The sequence below is a fragment of the Neovison vison genome, chromosome 2 (assembly GCF_020171115.1).
Source record: "Neovison vison isolate M4711 chromosome 2, ASM_NN_V1, whole genome shotgun sequence".
Classification (NCBI taxonomy): Eukaryota; Metazoa; Chordata; class Mammalia; order Carnivora; family Mustelidae; genus Neogale; species Neogale vison.
In genome coordinates, this window is record NC_058092.1 from 148,652,377 (window position 1) to 148,675,273 (window position 22,897).

A 22,897-nucleotide genomic window follows, 5' to 3' on the forward strand; every position below is an offset into this window, starting at 1 on the left:
TAATTCCTTAAGACTATTAATAGGTTCATACCAACCCCAAAATGATTTCATTAGCCTCATGGGGTAAGTTGAAGGCACAGCTGTGCTAGAGATCCATGACCCTATTCCTAAGGTTACTATACCCATAGGACTTCAAGTCAGGGGATTCCTTTTCGAGCTTAATAATCTTCCCCTACAGAACATTTAGAAATGACTACATGGGGTTGGATAGCATCTCTCCATATCCTCATTCACCCAGAACCTCAGAATGTGACCTTATTTGGAAATAAGATTTTTGCATATATAATTAGTTAAGTTATGGTGAAGTTATACTGAATTGGGGTGGGCTCTAAATCCAGCGACATCCAGCGATTAGGAGGACATGTAAAGGCAGACACGCAGGGAAGAAGGCCATGTGGTAATGGAAACAACTGGAGTGATCCACATGCAAGCTAAGGAATGCTGATGATTGCCAGCAACCATCAGAAGCTAGCAAAGAGGCAAGCAAAGATTCTTCCCTAGAGCTTTCAGAGGGAGCATGGCCCTGCTGATACCTTGATTTTGGATTTCTGGCCTCCAGAACCACGACAGAATAAATTTCTATGAAATCACCCAGTTTGTAGTTATTTGTTACAGTAGCCCCAGGAAACTAATACAAGGACTATGGTGACTTGCTCCATTATCTTTTAAATTTTGAGATGCCACAAGTCTGTCAAAATTGTTAAAGGACAAGCTTGTGTAAGACCAATCATAGTATTTTAATCTAAATCCTGGCAGTAAGACTGAACACCATGCAACAGAGCAAAATTAAAAGAACACATTTTAAAAACAGAACCAAAAAACTTGTCTAATGGTGCCCTCTTCTGGATGAGAAACTAAGATCAGTAGATTATTTTGATGGCACAGAATTATGTGTGTTTTTTAAGATTTTATTTATTTGAAAGAGAGAGCACACAGCGCTTGCACAAGCAGGGAAAGGAGCAGAGGGAGAGGGAGAGTAAGACTCCCCTCTGAGCAAGGAGCCCAATATGGGGCTCGATTGCCGGACCCTAGGATCATTACCTGAGCCAAACGCAGATCCTTAACCAACTGAGTCATCCAGTGGCCCCAGTGGCACAGAACTGTAAAACTTTATGTGCTATTCCCCCTGTGGGAGTGAACTCCTATGCATCAAATACCACTACTGGTGAGACCATGGGATCACAAGCTGAGAACTGGGGGATACAGAGGTAGTAAACTATGACTATAACTTCAAAACAAAGACCTGCCAGATAAACTAATGATCCTTCAGACAGCCCAATGGCGACCCCACTCAACACTTTACAGAGAAAGAAACAAAATACCAGAAATGTTAGCAATCTATCCAAAGTTTCACGCAGCTATTTAAGGGCAGAACAAAGGCTAGATCTCAATTTTCCTTAGTGTTCATTCAAACGTGAATTTACTATACCTTTTAAGGAAGGTACATGATATGCAAAATATATCTTTAGGACAATGTGTGCACACTCTCTATCGGCACCCTCCCATGCAGGGGGAGGCAGGCTCGCCCCTGTAATTTGCTATGGCCAATAGGATACTGGCAAATATGACCCAAGCCAAGATTTGAAAAGCATTTGTATGCTGAGGCTTAATCTCTTGCCACACATGAGATATGTAAACAAGGCTAATCTGCTAGATGATGAGAGGGCACAGGATCAGAGAGATGACCAGAGCCCTCGAAATTGGAGCGCCTGGGTGGCTCAGTGGGTTAAGCCTCTGCCTTGGGCTCAGGTCATGATCTCAGGGTCCTGGGATTCAGCCCCACCTCAGGCTCTCTGTTAAGCAGAGAGCCTGCTTCCCCCTCTCTCTGCCTGCCTCTCTGCCTCCTTGTGACCCCTCTCTCTCTCTCTCTCTCTCTGTCAAATAAATAAATAAAATATTTCTTAAAAATGTGAGCAAGTCTAACCAGGCTGGCACTGATCATGGACAGTGAATTCAGATGGGAACCATAAAATGGCCACCTATGCCCAACCCCAAACGGCCAGATTGCAGAATCATGAGCTGTATTAAAAAAACAACTATGTTCTCTGGTGATTTTGTATGCAACAAAACCCAATGAGTAGGCGAAATCTAATTTCTCTATAACATCTAAACCACTATATGCAACTTATTTGCCTTCACAGTATACATAAAACACGCTTGCTAAATGTCTTTCATGACCACCATTTTTAATAGCACACTGTTATCCATTAAGTGAAGAGAATATGTTACACCATGCTTTTTCCTAGACTAATTGGAAACCTCTTATGCCTATCAAGTTCAGAGTAAGTTTTTAACAAAGCTTTAATAGCACTGAAGCTCAGAAAAATCTTCTCCATGGTGGCATCATTCCTCCACCTTACTCCTACCAGTCAACAAATAAGTAGCATATATTAGTAGCATATATTAGGCTACTATTAAACAGGCCTAATTCAAAAAACTTTTCATACCGGCAATATTGCAGAAAAGCAGCTTTTAACAGTTTGGTTTTATCCTCCTGGGCTATGGTTTCATTCTTTGTAGAAGGCTCAAAAACCATACTCTGTCAAATAAAAACACTGCAATTTAGAGGTGAAGGTATCAAAATATTCTGAATTCTTGGACAAAAAAAACCAGACCCACCTATGATAGCAACAACACAGACACATAGCTGTTTACCATGTTCTTTATACCAGCAGTTTACTTAAGACATTTACTAAAACAAGATAAAATGGACTAAATGATTGACTAAAGTCTTATCAAAAAGGCATATATATAACCAAAGAAATTCTGAAAAATAAAAAACTGTAGGAGGTATCAAGTTATACCACAAAGGTATCCCAGGTACCAAGTTATACCACAAAGCTGTAATAATCCAAACAGTACGGTACTTGCATGAAAACACACAGATCAGCATAACAGATTAGAGAGCCCAGAAGTCAATGCACAATTATATGATCAATTAATCTTTAACAAAGGAGGCAAGAATATGCAGTGGAAAAGAGACCATTTCTTTAACAAACAGTGTTGGGAAAACTGGATGGCTACGTGCAAAATGCATCTGGACCATTTCTTACACTACCATTTCTTACCTTTCTTACACTACACACAAAAATAAACTCAAAATGTGATTATGGACCTAAATGTGAGACCTGAAGAGAGCAAAGGCAGTAGTTTCTCTGACATTGGCTGCAGCAACATTTTTCTAGATAGGTCTCCTAAAGCCAAGGAAACCAAAGTAAGTTATCCTAAATCCTTATCTTCTATAATAGGAAATCAACAGATGTCTAATATTGGTGAATTAAGAGATGGCAACATATGGTATTACTTAGAAATATGGAGAAAATACCAGCAGAAACAGGTAAAGGACTGAAAAGGAGCTGCTTCTGGAAAGGACAGAGGAGATGAAGGAGGTAAAAGAATTATGTTTTCATCACAACTCTTTTAAAACTGTTATTCTAAAACATTTGTGGGAAATACCCTGAAAAAAATCTTAAAATCTTATGGAACCACATTACCTCATTGCTGGGTCCAGCAACTGAAGATGCTAGGGAATCTTCAAGGTCTTCTGCTAATATAGACACACCCTCCCTTGAAGTAATAGACACCAACCCACTGTTTCTAGAAAAAAGGATAGGAAAACCACCGCAGGAACCAGCTCCTAAAATACTATCTCCTAAAAGAAAGAAAAATACACAGACATACGTAACAAAAAAATGCTTTCTAAAATCTACCGCCCTAAGCAGAAAATCATCATCTTGATACACCAAGAACTTTTTTTTCCCTTTACAATAATCCTCCTACTTTGAACTCAGCTTTTTAAATCCAGATCAAATGTCAGGAACCTGTTGTTATTTGAAACACAGGCTCTGTGTCATTCGGTTTGGGGACAACAAAAACAAACCTTGCAAGATAGCAGTGGGTATGATAAGCCAAAAAAGAAAATTATTCATTCTGGAAACTCAGAATGAGTTTTATTGAGTAGGTCAATGGAGACGGGGGAAAAAGTCTGTTTGCTCAATTCCTTATTAACATTCTCCCTACCCAAAGTCAAGGCTCTTGTGTTAAAACTAGAAAATCTAGGTTCCATCCTGTTGCCTCACTTGGATTTTGCCCTCTCCTCAGTCTCTTTATCCTGACTAGACCGCTTGCTTTGCCTTTATTCACTCCTGGCTGGCTCCCCCATCCTTGACCGCCATTCCAGTACCCCTGTGTGAATCCAGTACCCGGGATTCTTCTTAGCCAGGAGTCCGGACAAACTTAAAGAACATCAACTCAGGATAAATTAGTCTATCTAGGAGTAAGCAGTTACTTTTCTTAGCGTTAATTCTTTGTTTCCTGGCCTCTTACAGGGGAAAACATTACTATCTTTTGCCCAAAAATATAACAGTTTGGGAATTTTACTACCCTTTTGGTTTTCCAGTAGGGTTGTGACGTCAGCTACTACTGCTGTGGTAGTGAATGTCTCAGTAACACCTGGGGGTAGCATACTTAACACTTAGGGAAAGAGAATGAAAACTGCTAAGAACGACTAACAAGTCATTAATCACCCTTTCTAAAACTGATACTGTACCTTGTGTATTAAAGACAATTTTCTCCCTAGGAAGAGAAAACTTCCCAGTTCCTGTGGCACACACGTAGACAGCACTTTCAGTATACAGATAGGCAGTCTGATTTGAAAAGTTTGGGACCATCAACCGACACATAATCAAGTCTTCAGACTGAAAATTAAATGTCAGATTATGTTTAATGATAATTATTAAAACAAAAATCCTTGCCTGCATAATTTTGTAACTTGTATTTTTATACACTATCTCATAAAAGTGATACAATAATTCAGACTGTCCTTGTCAAAACCCAAATACTACTCTTAGGATGATTTACAAAATATGATATAAGTTTATAAACATCAATTGGAGAAATCATTTGTTGAGTTGTAAATAATTAGCAAATTTTGAAAATTACATGATGGTAAGATTCTAACTAAAAGCCTATAACAAACATGAGAAAAGAAATAAGACTGATTTATTTTATTACTAATTTAAAATTGGCAAATATTTTGTAAGTGATCCCTGGTGAACATTTTGGTTCTTACTTCACTGTGAAGATATCAAGCACATGAAAATTGAATTAATTTGTTATATAATATATAAAATCAGAAACAGAAACAGAAATATGACCTAATTAAATGAAATCAGCAAATGTTAAATATACTGTTTATTATTAAAGAAGTAATTTTATAAACAAAACATTAAAAAGTGGTATTCCATAATGTTTGTATTCTGAAACTGTTTTCTTTACGCCTCTTTTCCATTGCCTGAAAAATCTTATCACTGAGCATGTTTTTCTTGCATAATCAGAACTGTAAGGTTTGTATGAAATAAAAGGACAAATTAAATGACTTCCTTACAGTATTTAGTTACACTCACATTAAGAATAAGGGTTTAACAAAATTAGATACTATACGGTATAAGGCTAAATGAAATGAATTTACATTTAAGGCTTTGTCTTTGTCTTATGAACATCAACATCATTCAACAATACTTACAACATTAAACAACTGCGTGCCATCAGCTGCTTCCACTCTCATTTGTCTTTAGCTAAGGTTGTCCAAAGTAATGAGTCTAAGATGGCAAACAAAATGCAATGCCTAAAAGCTGGCTGTTTAAAAGTATCTCAAGCCTTCCAAGTAAATCTCTCAAAAGAATCTGAGCCTACACCAGTTAGGACAAACAACTCAGTACGTTCTTGTCATCTGTAATTCACTTTATAGATAGAACCCTTACCTGAAAAGGTGGATTGCACTGAGTGACCTCCACAGTTACTGTGTCAGACATTTGGTGGCCATTATCTTCTACTGTTATCAGAGAGTAATAGATGAGACAAGGATTGTCTGCTGGGTGCCATGCGGCTGCCAAAATCAGGAGCCCATCACTAATCAATGAAAAAGAAAGATCTACAGCCTCTTGGAAGTCAGTTTGTCAGTTTCTTATACAGTTAAACACATACTAACCATATGCCCTAGCGATCCCACTCCTAGATATTTACCCAAGAAAAACAAAAACTTATGTTCACATAAAAACCTGTGTGCAAATAGTTATAGTGGCTTTATTCACAATTACCTAAAACTGGAAGCCCAATATCCTTCAACTGCTGAATAGATAAATCCCGGTAAATTTTTTTTTTTTTTTAAGATTTTACTTGTTTATTTGGCAGAGAAAGAGAGAGAGAGAACACAAGCAGCGGGAGCAGCAGAGGGAGAGGGAGAGTCTGGCTCTGCGCTGAGCAGGGAGCCTGATGGAGGACCCTGGGATTATGACCTGAGGCGAAGGTAGATCCTTAACCAACTGAGCCACCCAGGCACCCCAGGTAGCTTTTTTTTCAAGACTTTGAGAGAAGAGAGTGCAAGTGGGGAGAAGGGCAGAGGAGGAGAGAGAATCCCAAACAGACTCTGAGCTGAGCATGGAGCCCAAAGCAGGGCTCAGTGCCATGACCCTGAGTTCATGACCTGAGCTGAAATGAAAAGTTGGGACATTTAACCAACTGAACCACCAGGCACCTCAAGCCCTGGTAATTCTATAGTGTGCCAGTACTCAGTAAAAAGGAAGAAACTGCTGAATGAACATCAAATGCATTGTGCTAAGTGAAAGAAGGCAGTCTCAACAGGCTTTATATTATATGATCCCATTTACAGGGCATTCAGAAAAAGGCAAAACAACAGGGACTGAAAATACATCAATAGTTGCCAGGGTTGAGACTGAAGGAGGCTTTGATTACAAAGGGATGCAAGGAAGTTTGGGGGGTGATGGAACTATTTCATCTCGCGATTGTGTCTCATGGTCAAATGAGTCTGCATCTGTCAACTCATTATACACTAAAACAGGTGAGTTTTACTGTATATAAAATATAGCTCAATAAATGACTTTTAAAAAAATCAACAAATCATCAAATGCAGGACCGACAAAGCATAGCCCTCAGGCCAAACTGTGCCCCAGCAAGTTTTTATAAATGAAGCTTTACTGGAATGCCGCCCTGCCCACTCATTTCTGTACTATCTGTTGATGCTTTCATGCTATCAATGACAGAGTAGAGGAGCTGCAGTGGAGACCACATTGTGGGCCCTTCAAAGAAAGGCTGCCAAACCCTGACCTAATTTGTTCTTTAAAGCTTACTTTGGTCCAGAGGAACATTTTGTTTTTAACAGTTACAGAAATTTCAATGTGAAAACAAACCTTTTTCTATCTTAAAGCTTATGTTTCTGGTAAGTCTATCAAAATTGTTGTCTCAACAAAGAATTACATGATCTCTAATCTCGAGCCCTCCAAAATATTCAGTAGTATTTATTAGCAACTTTCATTCAATTTTCATTCAATATTTTTCAGAAATATTAATGGGGGTTGGGGGGGCAGGGAGCAAGAGCCCCCTACTGACAACTAAAAACAAGAAACCAGAAAAAAAATGAAACCCAGCGACTGACTAAATACATCACTTCAAATGGAGCAATCTGAACATGGCTCTCGTTTTTTTCACTGTGATCTTCACCAGCTCCTGAACCCTTATCACTCCTACTCAGACTCCTGAAAAGAATCCAACAATACTAGCCCAAACTTATAATATACTGGCAGTGACCTAAAGAGCTAATACAGGATATAGAAGAACCTTATGCATAAAAATAACTAATGGACTAAAGACCTAAATGTGAGATCTGAAACCATAAAACTCCTAAAAGAAAACAGGCAGTGATCTCTAGGACATCAGCCTTAACAACATATTTATGGATATATCTCCTCAGGCAAGAGAAACCAAAGCAAAATCAAACTCCTGGGGTTACACCAAAATAAAAAGCTTTTCACAGCAAAGGAAATGATCAACAAAACAAAAAGGCAACCTAACAAATGGAATTTCAAAAATGATGTATCTGATAAGCAGTTAATATCTAAAATAACATGAAGAACTTACACAACAACACCACCACCCCCAAATAACCCAATTTAAAAATGGGCAGAGGCCCTGAATAGATGTTTTTCTAAAGAAGACATACAGGTGGCTAGGAGACACATGAAAAGATGCTCAACATCAGTCATCATCAGGGAAATGCACAAAATCACAATGAAATATCACCTCACACCTATCAGAATGGCTAAAATAAAAAGGACAAGAATTAACAAGTGCTGGTGAGGATGTAGAGGAAAAAGGACCCCTCACATTCTATTGGTGGGAATGCAAACTGGTGAAGCCACTGTGGAAAACAGTATGGAGGTTTCTCGAAAAATTAAAAATTGAAATACTGTATGATCCAATAATTCCACTAACTGGGTATTTATCCAAAGAAAACAAAAACACTAATTTGAAAATATATATGTACCCCTATGTTTGCTGCAGCATTATTTATAACAGCTGAGACATGTAAGCAACCCAAGTACTCATCAACAAATGAATGGATAAAGACATGGTGTGCGCGTGCGCACACACAGACACACACAGACACACACCCAGGAATACTACTCAGCGAAAAAGAATAAGATCTTGCCATCTGTGACAAAATGGATGGAACTAGAGTATTATGCTAAGTGAAGTAAGTCAGACACAAAAAGACAAATACCATATGACATCCATTATATGTGGAATCTTAAAAACAAAACAATCAGAAAAACAAAAGAAGACTCTTAGTTGCCAGAAGGGAGATGGCTAAAGGGATGGGCAAAATGAAGTGGATTAACAGGTATAAACTTCCAGTTATAAAATAAACAGGTCACAGAGATGAAAAGTACAGCTAAAAAAAGAAACCAACTGAGGTCCCAGAGAATGTGGTCTTGAATGTACCAAGGAGGGAGGCAGAGTTGGTCTTACCTATGACAAGGCTTCATATTGAAGTTACTCTGGAAACTGTACACTGGGTGATAAGGGGCGCCACCATTCATGGAGACAGTCTAACAGAACTTCTTAGAGTAGTGCTAGAAGAGTTTTAGTTGACATCTATATAAAAACATCTTCACATTTGAAAAAAACATGAAGCTGTTTTAGGGAGCAGAGACGATAGGTAGATACTCTAAATTTTGCAAACCAATAAAAACTTAACAATAAATTTTTTATTTATTGTTAAAAATTAAAAAAAAAAAAAAAAAAAAAAAAACAGGGCGCCTGGGTGGCTCGGCTGGATAGGCCACTGCCCTCAGCTCAGGTCATGATCTCAGAGTCCCTGAATCAAGTTCCACATCAGGCTCCCAGCTCCATAGGGAGTCTGCTTCTCCCTCTGACCTTCTGCCCTCTCATGCTCTCCCTCACTCTCTCTCAAATAAATAAATAAAATCTTTTAAAAAAATTTTAAAAACAAAAAATTTACTGTTAAAATTTTACATAAGTATATGCAAAACAATACACTTAAGACTTAAAAAAACCAATTTCACATCTAAAATGAGGCTCGGTGTAATAATCTAGTAAAAGAACTTATAAGCCTGTTCCATGAAAATATATGCCTAGGTTACAAACCTGGCCAACACAAGCAAAAGATCAAAGAGCATCAGTGAGCATCAGGAAGACAGACAGTATTCTTAAATAGAAGAACGTATGCAGATACAGACATCGTATGATCACTAAATGGTCCAGAAGGAGAAAAAGAGCTGTGTCTTAAAAGTCCCACAAGCACCTTGCTAGCATGACAACAATGAAGGAGACAAGCCCGGGCTCTGACCCAGTCCAGAAATTCTTAAGCCATGTTTCTCTTCTGTTTTCAGTCTACATCTCTGTTCTGAAAACTATGTGGAAAAAATATCTACATCGTATGACCACATGGGCTATGTCCCAGAAGCAGTAATTTTTTTTTTTTTTAAGATTTTATTTATTTGACAGAGACAGTGGGAGAGGGAATACAAGCAGGAGGAGTGGGAAAGGGAGAAGCAGGCTTCCCAGAGCAGGGAGCCTGATGCGGGACTCGATCCTACTACTACGACCCTGGAATCATGACCTGAGACAAAGGCAGATGTTTAACGACTGAGCCACCCAGGTGCACCCTAGCAGTAGTCCTAAATTCCTGAAAGTCTGGTAAAGATATATGAAAACACATAAACTATATTTAATTAAACCACTTGTGGAAATTAAACACACGCTATTTCTACCTCTTTGATAGTTTATGTAAGGTTTTCAGAAACTATAAAGAAGGATCTTACTGACATTCTCAAGAGCCTAAGAAAAATTATACAGTAGAACCGCAATATCCTTCCAAAAAAACAAGTAGAATTTGTTCTACTAAATAAATTACTCTAGGGGTGCCTGGGTGGCTCAGTGGGTTAAAGCATCTGCCTTCGGCTCAGGTCATGATCTCAGGGTCCTGGGATTGAGCCCCACATCGGGCTCTCTGCTCAGCAGGGTGCCTGCTCTTCCACCCCCCCACCTCTCTGCCTAACTTGTGATCTCTCTCTGTCAAATAAACATGGAAGGCATGTTATAAATGGTTTTTAAGTTCCACATAACCTTTGGTATTAAAATTAAATAATAACACAGGATAACTAACCTAGGATTTATCAGACTAACCTAGGATCTTAAGTGCCACTTAGAGCACCATCTCTAAGAGGAAATTCACTGTGAATTTAAACCCTGAGTGAGTTCTCACTTGTACTGCCAAGACAAAACCTCACCCCACTCTCCCTTCTTCAGTATCACCACAAACATAAGCTTACTAAAGCGAAAGGGCTGCAGAAGAATGGCTGCTATCGCCACTGAGAAGAGAAGGATGACAGCAGGGGGGACCCTGCAGCAGCAGCAGGGAGGGCATCTCTTAGTGTGAAGAGAAGCTCCAGCCATAAGAGCAGGAAAGATGAGTCTCGAACTAGGGCAGACAACTAACATAAGAATATGCAGGTGAGGACTGAGAACCGCCTATATTTCTCAAATCAACCGGCATCTCTAGAAAAGGACACAAAGCCTTTCAGTAAGTATGAAAGTATGATGTGAACAGCATTAGAAGAACAGACAGCAAGACTGATCATCATTTTACAATAAACATTAGTATCCCAAATAGCTACCTGTATTTTTGAGGACAAGCTAATTGCTTACCAGTTTTGCTTCAAATCCAAATACCGAATGTTGACCCCTTCTTTAATAGCTTCATAGTTACTTTCAGATCCCTATATGAAAACACCAATAACATAAACTCCATGAGTATAAGGATCATTGCTTTTCACCTTTGTATTCCCAGCACCTACTAAACAGTTCAAAGTTGCTGAATAAATAATATATGCATTTTTAAAGCTACTAAGTAAATCAGTGAACTCCAGTATTTCTAAGGCTTAAACTCCCTATTTCTACTTATCTGATGATAAAAGCTACACTGCATTGAAATGTGTTCTAATAAATAAAATAATTAAAGAAACTAGCATTCTCATCTAATCAAAATGTGAATTACAAAGATGAATATTATTTTTCCTTACCCAAATAGCATCAGTAATGTTTTCCTTCAGGACTCTATTTAGATCCCAACTATGTGCTTGTTTTTCTGAAGAATCATCCAATTCCCATTTACTGATGTTCGAACTTGTCAGGCTATAAAAGCTTGCTCTCTCTCTATCCCAAAGTACACTTGAAAGCTGTATGGAGAGAAGAAAAAAGTTACATTTACAGATTTTTAAGTTCTAATGTGAAGGAACTACTTTTCTGAAATTCAAATTTATGTTTTATAAGTATTCCATTAGTAATCCTGGCGGAATTCTTTATTTAGTATTCCAGAAAGGAGTGATCCTAATACGAACCTTGAAAGCAAGGTAAGATTTCTAGAAATATAAAAGCAGACAGCCCACAAAGAGTACAGTTGTGGGAAAGTTATGAGGCCTTCCAGAGAACAAGTAGTCCTGTTACACTGGAATCTAGACTATAGCTAGAAAAGGAGGAAAAATAATGCTCAAATGAAAAATTAGGGACACACAGCAGAGTCCTGAATGTGAATTTGTAAACCTAGTAAACAAGGTATTATCAATGGCTTTTGAACTCAAGAGGTGTGCTGTAGGAAAAGGAATGTGGCAAGTTATATGTAGATAGATTATTCTGCCTTTTCAAGTATATATTGGTTATGAAGTACAGTTATATTTTTAGTTGGGCACACGATTGTTTTGAGTTAAAGCCCTGATTTTCTCCATTTCTCCTAGCACCATGATTCTGGCCACTAATGGGTTAGAGAGCCAACAGAGAGTAAACTGAACTGCCACCCAGGGCTTAGGGGAAATTCACCAAGAGTGCAGATTAGGGCATAACAATGGAAGCAAAAGGTAGGGATGAAAATGAGATATGTTAGAAGTCAAACCTATAGTATCTGTTAAGTATGGAATCTACTATAGAAGGGAGGCGTGCATACACATACCCACAAACACAAACACACTGAAGAGTTTATATCCAGGTCACTGAAAACAGTGACAGGGTCATGAACAGTAATTAACAGGCCAAAAGAAAAACGAGTTTTATATACACTTTTGGTGTAGAAAATGTGAGGGAAGAGGGAATATGAGCAATTTGTTTTCAGGCATATTAGGTTTTAGGTCTTTAGACCATCAAGAAAGCAGATGATGAGAGCAACCTGCAGTTAGAAGGAAACAGCACAGTGAGAAGAAAATGTGCTTTCAATTCAAAGAGGCCTGGGCACATATCTGCCACAGAGCAGTCGTGCAACGTCAGGCAGTTTACATAAATGTCACTGAGGCTGTTCGCTCATCTGCAAACTGGGGAGAAAGCGCTCTACGTTACAGGTTATCACAGTTATTGCTCAAAATAACAAATACAGAGCCTCTAGCAGAGAGGAGACGTTCCAGGTTTGCTGCCATCTGCCTCCCTTCGCTATGCCAGAGCCTGAGGCAGAAGCCCGGCCAGTAGATCCAGATTCGAGTCATCCACACAAACAGATGGAGTCATGGGAGTCGAGAACACTTTCGGTTAAGTCAAAAAGCAAAACTGGTCCTTAAACACAATTTTATATAATAGTTTTTATATTTTTATATATAATTTTATATAACAATTTTATATAACAGTTTTAATCCAAAGAATGTACATGTAAGAGAATCTGTATGATTTAAGAATACTAAAGTTACAGGGTTTGTGAGAGTTCGTATGAACTCATTTGATCACAATAAAAATGCTTCACTGAAAACATCAAAGGTTTTACTTCCTATACACTAGTATTTATACAGAGATAACACCAACTTCATAGGAAACCTCCAACTTACTGATTTCACGAAGAAACAAGCTTGTAAAACAAAATCATTTTATCAACTTACGATGAGATCACTACTGGGAGATAAAATTCCCAAAAGAGAAGAAACCTTCCGACCAATTCCTGAAAGCATCCCTTGTCCTTGAGGCAGAATGTGTTGATGAATCTTTCCTAAACTATCAGGTATCAGCCGAACCAGCTGGCTTCCCGATGAGGACAAAATAAAACTTCCTCCCTATGAACAAATATTGTGAAATTAGTTACAATCTATAACTAAGATAAAGAGCATTAACACAAAATGCTTTGATACAGAAACAAGTCATCTTCATCTGTACCTTAAAACAAATCTAAAAGAATTTTTTAAAAAGTATCATTTTACTAAAATGATTTACTTACAAATAATATAACATGTTACTAATATATGATACTATTAATTTTACATAAATTTCAGTTTTTTTTTTAATTGGGTGTTTCCTTAATTCTGATTTTTAAAATACAGGTTCACCACACTACAGGTTCAACAAATCAAGTATCACATTTTATTCTTTGGTAAACTTGCAGAGTGTACATTATAATGCAAGCCATTCTTCCTAATGTCTACGGGTTTCTAAGTCACCATCAGGAAATACTTCTGAAAGAAATGAATACTATGGGCTATGATCCAATACTGGTATTTCAGAGTCCTAGGAAAAAGGCTTTCCTTTGTCCAACCGCTCAACTTCTAGATCCTTACATTCTTCTCTTGCCTCTTTCTGATCCCACTGGCTGTATGGTCTATCCAAAACAACTTTTACTCATTCACATCTCACTCCAAGGCAAATCACAGCTTTCCAATAAATATGAAAGAAAATCCATCACATACCTGCACCGCTGTTAGGAAACTGTAAGTCTTATCGCCTCCCAAATCTACAAAGGTCTCCATGTAGGTATCTTCACCAGCAAGGCTTGGCCAGTAGCGGACGGATCCTTCTCTGGTGGCAACCATGACAGCAATAGCCTTCAAACAAGATCATAACACTCAGCAATTACAGTAAAAAGGTGTGTCTGGTGTGTCTAGTGACACTGATAAAAAGAAACTAGGGCAATTTATTATTTGACTTATAGAAATTAGGGGGGACATAACCCTTCCTGCTTATATTTTAAACATCATCAGACTATAAAATCTACTTTCTTTTCCTTTTTGTGCAGTTCTAGTAATTTTAACACCTGTATAGACCTAGGTAACTACTACCAATATAGGGACACAGCACAGTCCCATAAACATCCCAAACTCCCTCATGCTAACTATCACTTTATAATCATACCTTGTCCCCATCAAGGTATGGGGTATAATTCCATCATTATAGTTTCACCTTTCTGAGAATGCCAAGTAAATGAAATCATACAGAATGTAACCTTTAAGCACTGGCTTATCTCATTTCAGCATGTCTCTGATCTGGGTTGTTGCTGTATGAAGAATTCATTCCTTTTTACTATTGCATAGTAGTCCATTCTATGGATAAAACCCATTTGTTTATTCATTCACTTGTTAAAAGGACATTTGAGTTGTTTCCACTTTTGGCTATCACAAATAAAGCTGTTACGACAATCATACACTGTTTTATGTGTAAACTTTTGTTAAGTTTTAATTTCTATGAGGTAAATAGCTAGGAATGGAATTGCTAGGAAAGTAAAAATCAAGTAGCTGTGCCATTTTGCATCACCATCAGGAATGTGTGAGTTCCAGTTGCTCCACAACCTTGCCAGCACTTGGCAGGGTCAGTATTTTGTATTTTGGCTATTTTAATCGGTGTACTCTGAAAGCTCACTGTCATTTCAGTATGCATTTCCCTAATGGCCAATGAAGTGAACATCTCTGACACCCTTATATCTTCTTTGGTAAAGTATCTGTTCAAATCTTCTGCTCTGTTTTGAAATTGGGTTGCTTTCTTATTAAGCTTTGAGGGTTCATTTTACATTCTAGATACAAGTTCTCTCTTGGATATAGGACTTAGGAACATTCTCTCCCAATCTGTAACTTGTCTCTTTTCTTGTCACTGGCATTGACAGAGACAAGTTTTTAATTTTGATGAAGTCCAATTTACCTATTTTTTACTTTTGTGAATCACGCTTTTGGTGATTTCCAAGAACTCTTTGTCTAATCCCAGGTCATGATGATTTTCTCCTGCTTTCTTCCAAAAATTTACAGTTTTATGTTTTAGATCTAAATCTATGATCCCTTTTGAGTTAATCTTTGTATAAGATAGGAAGTTTAGGGGAAAGCCTTTTTTTTTTTCCATAAGGATGATCAATGGTCTCAATACCATTTACTGAAAAGACTATCCTTACTCCACTGAACTGCTATTGCAGCTGTCACAGATCAAAGGGCCACCTCTGTATCTGCATTCTCTATGTGTCTATCTGCCAATACTAGTGTCTTGACTCCTGTGGCTTTATGGTTATGTGTCTGAATCAGGTTGGATGATTCCTCTAATACTAGAACTCCCTTATTTTAAAAAAATCTATATTTCAATAAGCACTTAAGTCACCTACCTGAGTAGAATGTGCTTCACCTGCAGTATCAGGATAAGAGAGAGCCACCAAGTCTGCACTCCAAGGGAAGTCACTAGGTGGCAGCTGAAGTTCTTTGCAAACAGATAACTAAAGAAGAAACCCAAACCAAAAATCTTTCACATCAAATCCAAGTTTTTTGAATACGCACCTGACTTCACTATTTTCTTTCCCTGCATATTTCATATTCTCACTCATTGCTGGAAATACCATTCTACAAATATTCTTTTTTCTCTTATCTTTTTCATTAGGGTTTCATCAGGGCTTTCAGTAATTTCAAAACAAAGTATCTTAAGAGATATAGAATCAGGAAAACTTAAGAGGTAGACCAGACCCTGAATATTAACAAGCCCAGTATCTTTCCGGACTAAAAAGATGTGTACTGGTTAAGAAATATATGTATAGAATTTTCCCAGGCTAGTCTTGATTTGTTTATTTGACATCTAAAATCTTCATGACCACAGAATAACTAATTATACCAAGCTGTCCAGAAAATACTTCCTGGCCTATGCCAGGTATCAGGCTCCTTCTGCTAACTCATCAGGGCCCCCAGGACGTCTCCTTCACCTATGCTCTCAACTACAAATTCTATTTTCAGGGCAGCACCAGTATGGAGACCACAGATGTTAAGAGTTTAGGTAAGCACAAGTCCCCAGTTCCAACAGAACAATGGCCCAGTAACAACAGTAACCAGTGACTGGTGCAAGATAGGATGCCTGATCTGGAACACAAAAGAAAATAAGTTGCTGAGAATAAGTTCTTAGAAACACAAATGATAGTCCTATGTGACCCAGAAATCACGACTTGAGCCAAAATCAAGAGTTAGCTGCTTAACTGACTGAGTCACACAGCCACCCCTCAGTTTTTCCCTATTAAGCATCATTTGGTAGATTTAGTGAAACAGAGTTCTATCTTAGAAATAAATAAACTCAGTTCATTAGGTTAGGTGGACAGCATTTAGTCTTAAACTTCATTAGGCAGACTGAAATGACATTTATAATGTTAATTAAAAATTATAAAGTCTAATATTATTAAATGTAAATAATATGGATCTAGTTTAAAATTATTAAATGGGAGAAACTTTCCCAACACGAAAATGTATTTGCATGCTCAGTACTCCATATCATAACAAAAATGCAGAGCCAGGTCTGAGTAGATTCAGATTACTGTACTTTAACAACTCTAAAGCTTTAGGGTAAAAATTAAGAGCCAATTGGTAATCCTCTCCTCTACCTCCTTTTAGCTCCCTAAACAGCAATTACCTTAGTAAAAGGTGACAGAGCAATCTTCCAAATAATGAGTTTCTCTTTGCAGACCAGACAAGCCCATCCTCCTTCATCTATGTGAACAGTCAAGTGATCATCAACTAAAAAAAAAGAAAAAAAAAAAAGTACGTAATTAAACTTAAAGCATGAATAAGAAAAACTGTTAAAAACAAAATAAAATAAAAAAGAAGGGACGCTTGGGTTGGCTCAGTGGGTTAAGCCTCTGCCTTCGGTTCGTATCATGATCTCAGGGTCCTGGGATCGAGTCCCACATTAGGCTCTGTGCTCAGTGGAGAGCCTGCTTTCCCCCCCTCTCTCTGCCTGCCTCTGCCTACTTGTGATCTCTGTCTGTCAAATAAATAAATAAAATCTTTAAAAAAAAACAAAAAGAAGAGAAAACCCTTAAAATTCCTTATACCAAGATCTTCTTTATGGTTACAATCTTTACATATATATGTGTGTGTGTGTGTGTGTGTGTGTGTAAAAAAGTGATCGCCACATAAAAAAATTCATTCACACCAAAAAGTGCTCTTGAGTAATTCAAGAGTTATTAATACCCAAAATAAGAAATCCATTTAACTTTTATAATCACTTTCAGAAATGTATCTGAAGGCAAAAAGTATATTTTGGACTTAGGTTTAATATCTTTTAATATTGGTTATAAACCAGCATCTTACTTTCTATATTTAGTAACATTTGTAATTTTACTTTGATATGGCAACACAAATAATAATCTTTCCCATTAAATATATTTAAAAATTTCAAGGAAAAATTGTTCCTTCAAAAGAATGTGATTTTCAAATACTTTCCTTAAAGTATGATAAGTACTTTTCAAATACTTTCTTTAAAAATATGATAAAGCACTTTATTATATGCAGACATCAAGGGTTACATTCCATATTTTCTTAAAAGTTATTTATTTTAGAAAGAGAGAGAGCATGCACAAGGGAGGGACAGAGGGAAGAGAGGAAGAGAACCTCAAGTAGACTCCTCACTAAGTGCAGAGCATGACACAGGGCCTGAGCCCATGACCTGAGCTAAAACCAGGAGTCGGCCGCTTAACCAACTGAGCCAGTCACCCAGACACCCGATGGTTTACATTCCACATTAAATGACAAAACTGAATTATTATATTGCTGTCATAAGCACTGGTGGTAAACCTCAGTAAGTGTGTTAACCCTAGAAATTTAATTAATTTGAGCTTTGCTCTTTGCCTGAAGCTGGGTAGAGGGGCGAGATAAAAGGCATCAATAACGTACAAGCTAAAATACTAACTCACGCAGGCCAAGTGTGGTTTCTGCTGAATCAGCATACCAGCTCAATATTTTCTCTTCCTGAAAGCAATAAAGCAGGTCCAAATACTCTACTGGTAAGTCCTTGAGGTCTCTGACTTCACACACAGCCCTTGGTAGGTTTCCATACAGGGAAAAGTTCTTCCGGTTTACACACCCCTCAGTTTAAACATCCTAATTTCTAGGGACTCTCTCCTCTGAGGCCGAGAATTATTTGTTACTAAAAGTCTGGTGGCATGAACCTGGAGTATGTTAAAAGGTTTAAATATAATTTAAGCTCAAATTTTTAAAAGAGTAAAGAAAAATGGAATGTATATTATATATATTTAAAACAAAAATAGTGCAGGACACCTGGGCGGCTCAGTCACCTTCAGCATCTGTCTTCAGCTCAGATCATGATCCCAGGGTCCTACCCTGCTCAGCAGGAAAGGTGCAACTCCCCCTGCCCCTCCCCCTGTTCATGTGTGTGCTCTCTCTGGTGCATGCTCACTCTCTCACAAAAATAAATTTAAAAACTTTAAAAAATAATAATAAAAACAGTGCATGACAGAGGTTAGTAGAAGTTTAGTTGTCTGAAACCCACTATACCTGAGTTCTCAAGGACTCACAGGCAAGATATGCAAGTTCAGGTTGATGAGAAATATTCGAACAGAGTACCCTTTAACCTTTTTTGACTGTCATTCACAGTATGAAATACATTTTATATCATGATGCATTCACATACAATTTAAATAAAACAAACAAGCATCTAACATTATTATATGAAAGGCACTCTGATATTCTGCATTCTATTTTTTTTTAAATGTTGGCCATGAGCCACTAAACTGATTTCAGTTACTACCTGCAGTCTGAAAAACACTGTTCCAGAAAATCACAAAAATCTAGAATTGAATCACAAATAAAGACGACTTGGGAACATCCATGACGATGCTCTGAACTTTGCTCTCCAGTCACCCAATCCCTCATGCTTACTGTTGCCTTTCTGACCCTTCTGTGACTAGTTCTTCCAAACCGCCACTCTGATTCTCTGCCAAGAGAATATTCTAAAAGTACACCACACTGATAACACAAACGTGTACATATAACCTCTAGGATACTAACCTCGAGGATCCAGAAAAAGAGGTAGTAAGCCTTGACCTTACTGCATTATCACACCCAATAATGTGAGGCAGTGTTTTGGGTTTTTTTAAGCTAAACTTCATACACATGATCAACTTTTGAAATGAGATGAGTTTTGCATATGCAGTGAAATGTGTGCTAAAATTAAACTCACTCTGCTTTTCAAATTTATTACATTTCTCAATTACAGTGAAAACCAAATGTTACCTGTTTCTACCCCATTTAAGTGAAGGGATATCAGACAAAGCACAAATACCAATCTGAGCCAGAGCCGGGCTGCATTTTGAACTGCTAATAGAGGCAAATGGAAAATGACACCTACCTTCAGCCAATGTCAAGGCTTCCATTACTTTAACAGGAAGAGAAGATCCAAATGTTTTCACATCATAGTTCATAGACTCGGTTACACAGTGGTGTGGCAATATTCGTGTAGGTGTTCCTCTAAAGAAAAAAGACAACATTCCTTGAACCGTATCTTAAAATTTTCTGTTGTCTTGGGGCATTGGGGTGGCTCAGTCAGTTAAGCGTCTGCCTTGGGCTCAGGTCATGATCCCAGGGTCTCAGGATCTTAACCCAAATTGGGTTCTCTGCTCAGTGGGGAGCCTGCTTCTCCCTCTCCCTCTGCCTGCTATTCCCCCTGCTCTCTGTCAAATAAAAAAAATCCTTGAAAAACTTATTTTCCACTATCCTAATTTTTAGGTACATATTTTCACATAAAGAGAAGATCTTTGATAAACAAGAAGAAAGATGAGGTGTAACAGTAAAACAAAACAAAACAAAACACCAAAAACAAAAAACCAAACAAAAAACCAAAACAAAACAAAACACACAACTCTGGCTCATACGTACTGCATAATACATTTTTTGTTTAAAAAAAAAAAAAGACTGACAGGATCTAGAAAACGGCTTCTGACTCATGCTCTAGTAATCAGATGTATGCTCCATTCACTTAAACTCCTTATAACTGCTTCCTTAGCTGTGACATACGAAGGTTGGACTACATCAGTGTTTTCCAAATTGTGGATCATTTTGAGGGTCTCAATCAACATTTTTGAAAAACAGAATATAATCTAGAGTTTATTCTACACTGTGGTCAAATAAGCTTTACAAACATTGAATTAGATTATCTTTAAGCTCACATCAGCCTCGGAACTTTTTTTTATTGAAGTAGAGTTGACACACAATGTTATATTAGTTTCAGCTGTACAAAACCGTGATTAGAAACTCTGTGCTATGCTCACAAGTATAGCTACTCTGTCACCATGCAACCCTATTATAACACCACTGATTATATTCCCTATGCTGTGCTTTTCATCCCATGATTTACACATTCTGTAACTGAAAGTCTGTACCTCCCACTCTCTTTCACCCATTTTTCCCTCATCAGCTACAGAATTTTATGAAATCTACCAGATTTTTTTAAAAAAGGTTTTATTTATTCATGAGAGAGGACGGGGAGGGAGGCAGAGGAAGAAGCAGGCTTCTTGTGCGGGATTCCGTCCCAGGACCCCTAGATCATGACCTGAGCCAAAGGCAGACGTTTAATGGACTCAGCCACACAGGCGACCCCAGATTTGTACAAGAAGTTAGAATCGCGAGTATCTGCTGTTACCTGTTCTTCAACAAATACAGCAGTTGAAATCTTATCTCCTCACCCTGTTAACATTCAAAAAATAATGTAGTTACCAGTATAAAACGTATTCCCTCTCTTATCATGAGGATTAAGTGAGCTTTGTTTCTTGACATACCATTATAACCAAGATTTTTCTTTAAATAAACACTAGGAAGTAAGTAAATGTTTTAAAAACACATTAAGTAAAGTACAGCTTTAATTCCCTGACTTTTCTCAAAAGGAGTAGAAAACACTGACAAGATCACCACTCTGAAGAGCACTTTCAAAATATTAAGTTTCTTTGCAAAACAAAGTTCTTTTAGGGTAGACAAAGTCGGAAGAAACTACTCAGAAACAAGTTACCGCCTAAAGTTCTAGATTAATCATGAAAGGGTGGGTGCGGAGCATGAATGAACAGGCGATGTGCACTGATGTGCCACGTTTCCCATATGTTTACAAAATTACTATTCTTAACTCACTGCTGTGGAGAGACTTTCGCCTATTAATCTCGCTACAAAGTTGTCGTGTACGGCCGAACCCCTCAGTTACCAACCAGAAGATATGAATCACAATAGCTCTACGAGGCATTTTCCGGGGTTGGAGCTGCTCTTTCCCACCACCGTCGGCGGATTTCACATGGGTTCTTTGACCGTAAGTGAAGCAGGCTACCGCCTTGACACAAATTAAAAGACCCATGACTGATGACGCCGCAACACCGGGGTAGCAAGGCGGCGGCTAACCACCGACTGAATGCTAATTTGTCCACCTCTGCACAGAGCTCATTCCAGGAAAGGTGCAACGTGAATGCCTGATAAATTAAAGCGAAGCTGAAGTAACTACCCGCAAAGATGGTGAAGATCTATCTCCCCAAAACTCTGGCATTCCTCCCCGCCGCCCCCGGTTCCGGAGGCTTCTGGAGACACTAGCCCCTCAGGCCCGCCGATCGGTCAAGAGACCGAAGCGGGGACAGTCACTTACCGCGAGCTCAGCGAGCTACGCCGGCCGACCGGCGAAAAGAGCACCGGGGAGCTGACGGCCGACCCTAGTGACAGACCTTTTCGGCTAGTCGCCCGGGGCGTGGAGCCGGGTCCGATTCCGCCCAGCGGGCCCCTTCGGGTCCCGGGCCCAGGTGTCCGCGGAGAGGAGACGCCCGGGAACATGACGGAAGGGAGAGGCGACACAGAGCGCGCAGGTTCCTTCTGTGGGCTTGTAGCTCTGCTCGCGCGCGGGGGATCTTGAACGCCCAGAGGCGGGAGGACGCGCGGTAATGACGCAAAAGCACAGCGCGAGCTGCGGGCTTTGTCTGGGAGGCGGGGCAGGCCGGGGTAGGAGCGCGGTGAGACGTAACAGCGCTGCGCCGAGCCGCGGGGTGTGGTCGGAGCCGTGTAGGAAGCGGGCCGGGGAGGGCGCGTGGTAATGACGTCAGAAGCTGCCTGGAGCCGTGGGACTCGGTACTGCAGGTGACCAGTGGAGGGTTTAGGGGGCTGGCGGGTGTCCGGAGTGTCAGGAAAGTGAAACTGCAGAGCCAGGTGCCCTTCTCGACTGTCTGGCCCTTTAGCAGCCGGAGCGCAAAGCCTCTCTGCGCTCTGGTCTTTCCTGCGCCTCGGGAACTGGAAAGGGTCGGTTCACTGGTCCACGCTGAGGAGGGGAAATCGGGAAAGTTGCCAGCGGTTTCACAGTTATATTTGTTCCTCTCTACGTGTGTCACTCCCCGCTCCCTGCTGTCTCATCCACGCTCGTGACGCCACACGTCCCCATCTTTCTCTGAGATCTTGCTCAAAACCTGCAGGCTCCGGACAGCTCGCCAATGGACATTCTGACCTGCGTGTCCTGCAGGACTCCTGGCAGCCACCTGTTAAAAGCCGAATTCTTGTTTTCCTTTAGGGACCCT

At 39.1% G+C, this 22,897-nt stretch overlaps 1 protein-coding gene across 1 annotated transcript in view; it reads right to left on the minus strand.

The window, feature by feature from the left end:
* NUP133 (nucleoporin 133) overlaps window positions 1–22,280 on the minus strand; it is a 53,140-nt gene extending 30,860 nt beyond the window's left edge. Inside the window, exons 1-12 of the mRNA XM_044239286.1 lie at window positions 21,985–22,280; window positions 19,717–19,835; window positions 16,981–17,084; window positions 15,701–15,808; window positions 14,031–14,165; window positions 13,233–13,403; window positions 11,403–11,558; window positions 11,029–11,099; window positions 5,763–5,910; window positions 4,550–4,697; window positions 3,495–3,652; window positions 2,448–2,539 (exon numbers count right to left, since the gene is read on the minus strand). Of these exons, the coding sequence (XP_044095221.1) occupies window positions 2,448–2,539; window positions 3,495–3,652; window positions 4,550–4,697; window positions 5,763–5,910; window positions 11,029–11,099; window positions 11,403–11,558; window positions 13,233–13,403; window positions 14,031–14,165; window positions 15,701–15,808; window positions 16,981–17,084; window positions 19,717–19,835; window positions 21,985–22,166 (1,592 nt within the window). The 5' untranslated portion in view covers window positions 22,167–22,280. The remainder of the gene's footprint in view (window positions 1–2,447; window positions 2,540–3,494; window positions 3,653–4,549; window positions 4,698–5,762; window positions 5,911–11,028; window positions 11,100–11,402; window positions 11,559–13,232; window positions 13,404–14,030; window positions 14,166–15,700; window positions 15,809–16,980; window positions 17,085–19,716; window positions 19,836–21,984) is intronic.
* Between the last annotated feature and the right edge of the window lie 617 nt (window positions 22,281–22,897).